Below are 6,668 nucleotides of genomic sequence, written 5' to 3'. Positions count from 1 at the left end.
TGTCTCACACTCCTTAATGTTTCTCTTCCTGACAACTATATATCAACAAACCCTTCAAGTAGCATTTATTTAATGAATTATAATTTCAATATAATTCATTCTACTTTTACACTAGTGTAGCCATAGCCTGAGATTGTGTCCATGTGAGCATTTCTCTTAATTGCTCATTTACCGATGCTGCATGGCTCCAGGGCCTGGAGCCTGAACCCTGTTTTTGCTGGGCCTTCTGACTGAGAAACCCGGCCCCATACTTCCTTTCTCCCTCTTTCTGTGTGCCTCACTCTGTCTCTGAAATTGCCCCTTCACTTCTCCCCTGCTTCTCAGGACCTGAGCCTGCTCCAGTTGGAGATAAGTAGCAACAGCCCCATTGTATTATTCAGTGGAATTAAGAGGATCAAGTCCTGTAATTCCTGTGCTCTAGGCGTCAGCCAAATTCAGAGTTGGTTTACACCCTCTTACACCAGGTCTGGATTTGACTTTACATGGTGAGTCTCTTCCCAGGCAAGGGAGTTCTAGATTGATTTTCATCTCTCCTTTTCACTATGGCTTGCATTGCCTTTTCCTGATTATCAGCCAGATTCCGTGGGACTCTTCAAATCCTATTGATGATGACAGGATTTGAAGGTACTCAGCACCTGATAGTACTGGACACTCTAGTAGCATAATGTGTTTACCTCCATCTGTAAGTACTTTTGGTGACCTTTGTGTGTCTCCTTGCCCTTAGAAATTTATGTATAAATCCTTGCTTTTAGTGTGCCGGTATAATTTATTTGGAGGGGGGTCAGAGAGAGATTCCATCTGTTCCATGTTATCAAACTATATCTTTCATATTGTTTTAGTAGAATTAAAGAAGGATTGAACTGTTAATATAACTTAAGTAGACACAAGTTAAAAATATTTTTTTTTAAATAAAGGACCTTTCGTATGCTCAGAATAATGTCTTAGAATATTAAAACTAACATTTTTTTCAATCTGATTTCCTTCTCACCACGGCACAGTTTGTCCACTTTTTGCATTTTTCTCATATGGACAATGAAAATCGGCTGGTCAGTCTCACTTCTATTCCTAATCAGTTTCACTATCAGGTTTTCATGCACTATTCCAATATCACAATATCTGGGCTGTCATTGCTCTGATGGGGAACGTTGCAGTCAAACCAAAGAGGAACTGTTTGTAGTGTAACTTATTCTGCTCAGTGTTTGCTTGCTAATTTGATTATCCTGCCTGCACCCCTAATTAATCATGCAAAACACCTGTTGACCACAGTGGTGCAGAACTGGGCCCAAAATATTTGTGGGATAGTCCAGGTGGTAATATTTGAGTGCCCATGATTTGAGTGTGTCTGATTTCATGGGTATTCTTTTTATCTACTGTATTTTAATATGCCATGATAATAGGCACTGTAAACATCAGTACAATTGTAACTAATATGAGATTTTGAAAAACCTTTACAAAAACCCCAAGCCTTCCTAAAAGTATCCATGAAATGTCTTTGCATAAAATATTCAGATCCTTAAACAGATGCTTTTTCATCCATGCTACTGGCATTTTTAAAGAATGTATCATTTTATTATGGCTACACCTTTTTTACAGATATAGAGCTCTTGAGGATATGGAGTGTGAATTGGGCAGCCTCATCAGTCCTGAGCTGATGTATATTTATGGGCTGACTGAGGGCTCCATTGCAGATGTAGATAAAGTCCATGGACCAAATTCACTCCTGGTGTAAACAGATGAAACCCTTATTGAAGCCAACAGGTGCTGAGATTTGTCATCATTATGAGAATGCCACTTGCAGGTACACGGGCTGCAGCATTCTCACACTGACTGCTGTCTTTGCCTTTCCTTTTTATGGCAGGTTTAGCTCCCAACCTCGGAGCCAGCAGCACAGAGATATTGTTTGAGGAGATCTCCAAAGACCTCCTAACCTGGACTCTGACGCGGAATGAGGTGCTGGGTCTTCCCCACTGCCTGACGGTCTTTGGGGCTGCTACCTACTACAGCATCAAGTGGGTCTCAGATGCCCTGGACTCCACTCAGAAACAGAGGATGAACCTAAAAAAAAGGTATGGCACTTCAGGGATCATGCAGATAGGTGTGAAGGTGAGGAAAGGAGGGGCACCTGTTAGAGAGACAAAGAGGCACCCACAGAAGGATGGCTGGGGACTTCCTGGAATACAGTTCCATTTTCACAAGGCCTTAAGCCTCCATCTCCTGTTCTGAATAAAGATTCTAGTGGGCTCCTTACCGAAGGACATTTGTGCAATGGCTAAACACAATAGAATAACATAGGATTTGCCATACTGAGTCAAATCAGTGGTCCACCTAGTTCAGTGCCCTGTTTCCAACAGGGACCATTAGCAGAGCCAGGAATACAAACCAGATCTCCTGAATCCCAGTCCAGTACTTTAAACCACTAGACCACACTACCTCACATGTAGAACCATATTAAAAATTTAGTACACTGCAAAAGTTAATTTCTGAAAAGAGATTAATGTAACATTGAATTTCATATTTGATTCAATCAACTTTTTAAAAAATTCTGAATTGGAATGCTGCAGAAACCAGAAGACCTTGCCAATTTTAGGCCAATCTTATCATAGAAACAGTGGTCTCAAATAATGTGCTCAAGAAGAACAGGGCCTGCAGATCTCAAGAAATCTACAAGCTTGTGAGCAGTGAAGGAACCAAACAAAGTCCCATTCTTGTGCGCCTTAGAAGCTCAAGGAGGGCAATTTTAAGGTCACACCATGGTCTGCCCAAAAATGTGTGATGCAAGAGAAAAATGAAACTTGCACCATTACAGGATAGTTACTTCCAATGCCCACATGAAAAAGGTAAAAACAGATAATAATTAAGTTAAAATTAATGATACCAAAATTCTTCACAAGTTTATGGTTTTTTTTGTTTAGCCAAAGACAGAACTGAGACTACACCTGAATTTATACATTTTATTAATTTAATTACTTAACTATTAATAAATATATTAATAAACAAAGAGTTACAGAAAGCAAAGTCAGTTGATATGACAGTCAAAGTTAAATGTATGAATTTAACATGGAATATTCCAATTTTTATCAAGTAGGTATAATCAAATCTAGTTAATTCATTTCACACATCATAAAATGGTGATATTAGCAAGACCTTAGCACAGAACAGAATTAACTACCAGTGTAAATCTTTTAAGAAAGGTCATTGTTCAACACTTAACTGGCAGAAATAGAAGTAAAAAGTTTTTTAGTTATTGCACTTCAAAAAGCTCAATAAGGTTTTAGTGATCTCCAACAGCTGAAGAAATGTTAACTTTTGAAAATCTCTGAAGATATCTTTATTCTGCTGGGTCATCTTCATCCCAGATTTTGGAATTAGTAATGACGGTAAGAACTGAGGTAGCCAGGTAGGTCCTGGATCCCTGTTGAGCTTAAAATTCAAAGCTCAGTGCTTCCAAACACCTACCCTAAATTAACTTTCACACCAATAAAATTGCACCAAACAGGCAACCTCAACTTTGCACCCTAAGTACATCTAATAATATACAAATGCAAAAACATCTAAGATTTTCAACAATTCACTGTAAACCAATACCTGAGAAACAGTCATCATCACAAAATATTGCGCCTCTACAAAAATACAAACACTTCACAGAAAAATACCTACCTAAAACATCCATATCATCATCCTCCTCAAGAATCCACTTAATTCAATAAGCATAAAAATCCATTAAAACACAACTATTACCACGTACATCAATATACACAACTACCAAAAAATACTCTAACTGTTCTGACACAATAGGTGCAAAGTTAAAATTGAACGTGTGGTGCAGTTTGGTCGGTGTGACCGTTGAAGTAGAGTAGGTGTTGGAAAGTTGTGAAGTGCGGGCAGTAACTGCCAGTTTCCAGAACAACATTCAGTTTTGGTTGCTTGTTTTTAGCGATGCGTGAGAGATACAGAGCTTTAAAAATATGAAGTTAGACAGTATCTGGAGTAAATGTTAATCTTTTCAACGTTAACTTTTTTGAAGTTTTTTTGCGGGGAGCTTGGGGTAAGTGGAGAATACAAACACATGCCCTCCCTTCAGTTACATCTTTGCATTTCCAGTAGGAAATTATGATTTATTTCTTAATAATAGAAGTGCTTGTGTGTTTAAAATCTCTGCATTACAGATTCACAATTATTCCTTTGTGCCTAGTGACAAACCTGTAAGTAAAAACAATAAATACAAAAGCATTAGTCGCCCAACTATATAAAAGTCACACACTTAAGTCAAAGGAACACCTTTTCTAAGATGTGTGTAACTCTTTTACATAAAATCAGGTAGTCACCTTGTTAAAATACTTTTAAAATATTTGGTTACATATCTACATAAAATCAACATTTAGATGCAAATAACCAGTTGTACTGACAATTTCTAACTGGCGATAGGTAGAAACTTAGTATAATTCCATATGGTATCATTGCTATGGTACTGTTGTGGTATAAAAAATGGGCTGAGAAAAAGGAGAAAGGTGAATAGTGTGCCTATTGAAAGAGGTTTTCCAACACTCTTTAGGGTGGCCACCCTACATCTCAGTTTTCTTCCATCTTTTTCAAACAGTTTTTCAGCTTTGAACAACTTGTTGTTGCTTACAGTGACTTTAAGGAAATGGCTAAACAGAAGTCCAAATCACTAAGCAATGACATGAAAATGACTCGTCAAAGAATTGTAAAGATTAATTAAATAAAAAATACATCCCACTTTTCTACTAGAATGTGAAAGTATGATGCACAAAGTATGCTTTATGGACTCATTAATAAAAGACAATTAGAGAGGACATACATGATTATAAAATAAGATGATATATCAGTTCTCATGTGGCACAGGTAGTTACAGAACTGAAAGGTCATAGCAGGAAATCTTCAGGCTATGCTGTGGTGCCACAAGTAATTGAGCTTCAGAGTTTGTTGTATATTGCCTATTAACATATATCAGCATTTGAAAGGTGACAGATGTGAGTCACTTTGTTCAACTTATCTTTCCAATGCACTCATATGCCATGGTGCTGGACATGATATAAACCTAAAGAGAACACAAAAATATTATTTTAATGCCATGTTAATTACATTACACAAGAAATATTTAATATTGCTTAAGGAGATCTAGTAATGCGATACATTAGATGAATTTATAGTATGATTTACCTTTGAAATAGATCACACAACTATATTTGCTCTCAGAATTTGTTCCTTTCTTCTTCTTCACAGGCTGTTAGCGTCTCTTTTCTCATTTTTCGGTTGGGTGCTTCTGTTTTGACTCATTTTCCTTAAGAGGATGTAAAGGGTGTGCAAGACAGTTACATCAGACTTGCAATGCTATTTGATAAACACAACAGAAACATGTTGCATGTTTAAAGACAGAACAAAATATATTTCAAAAAGAAGTAGACAAAAGGATAAAGTAAAGATTCAGTCATTGAAAAAGAAGACTGATAGTCAAAATACAGGTATCCATTTCAAGCTCTAGAATGCACGAATAAAGTAGACATACCTATAGAACCACAAATGAAAAAAAAAACTATATTTCCAGAAAACAATGCCTCAAAACTAAAAGGGGAATATTTAAAGCATTTATCAATGTATTTTAAGAAAAGTAATTCTACCTGACTCAATAAATTACCACCATACAGGGACAGCAAAAAGGCACAGGAATGTTACCTAATCAACCGTATTTCAAAGCCAAAGTCTCAAAATTTCCCTTTCACACATATTACACAAAGCAATTAAAAAGTCTTCATACAAAACCAGGAGGAATGAGAAAATCAAGAGCAGCATGGAATTAACACACAGATATCAGAATTAATGGAAACAGGAAAAATGTACAAACTGACTTCTTAGAAAACTGCCACAGAACCCTCCCTTTCTGAGCTTACCAGCAACAGCTGCCGAAGGTAGGATCTCCAAGAGCACAGTAAGCGGAGCAGAAAGCAGGAGACTTGGCTGCACAATTCCAGGCAAGTTGAAAGCGCAGTGCAAAGGGCCAGGACTCTGGACACGGTCTCATGGGGGCACCATAAAAAGTGTCTGATGAGACCCGTACCCTGTTTACAGGGTGCTCATTCAGATCAGTGGGCTGCACTTGACCTAGTGCCAAGAGACTAGAGGGCAAAGACCAGAGCCCTGATTACAGGGCAGTCCCTCGCCTCAGGGCTGTGAAGACAGCACAATGCCAAGAACCCCAAAGGGTCTCCAAGACTCAAACCCTAGTTACAGGGAGGTCAAACTGCCCATGTTACTGAAATGGTTCCAATTCCATAAGATTTCAAAAGAGAGATGCAACCTGTACCCTGATTACAGGGTGGTCACAGGGATTAGCCAAACAGCAGAGACCGTAACCTGAATTACAGGAAGGTCAAGCTCCTCAAAGTACCAAAAGGCTCAATATGTCCCATTCTATAGATACTTGTGACAGGCACCCAAACGACAGGGCTGTCACGCTGAGTAGTCGGCCAGTGTACGGCGTAATGGCAAACGAGCAAGTGGGCAGAGAGCCAGACCCTAGTTACAGGGCGGTCACATTGCTCAAGTTACCAAAGAGCTCAATGTCCCTCGAAAGCGAGGGGGAGGTGACTTGCACCCTGATTACAGGGCAGTCACTCCCACTAGCCAGCTAACGGAGCATAATGTCAAAA

At 38.6% G+C, this 6,668-nt stretch overlaps 1 protein-coding gene across 1 annotated transcript in view; it reads left to right on the top strand.

Moving 5' to 3' along the window:
• Nucleotides 1-608: 608 nt before the first annotated feature.
• Nucleotides 609-6,668, top strand: part of LOC140903451 (outer mitochondrial transmembrane helix translocase-like) — a 28,002-nt gene continuing 21,942 nt past the window's right edge. Inside the window, exons 1-2 of the mRNA XM_073324750.1 lie at nucleotides 609-624; nucleotides 1,859-2,103. Coding sequence (XP_073180851.1) covers nucleotides 609-624; nucleotides 1,859-2,103 — 261 coding nt within the window. The remainder of the gene's footprint in view (nucleotides 625-1,858; nucleotides 2,104-6,668) is intronic.

The sequence above is a fragment of the Lepidochelys kempii genome, chromosome 26 (assembly GCF_965140265.1).
Source record: "Lepidochelys kempii isolate rLepKem1 chromosome 26, rLepKem1.hap2, whole genome shotgun sequence".
Classification (NCBI taxonomy): domain Eukaryota; kingdom Metazoa; phylum Chordata; order Testudines; family Cheloniidae; genus Lepidochelys; species Lepidochelys kempii.
This window is presented reverse-complemented; position numbering and strand designations above follow the sequence as displayed.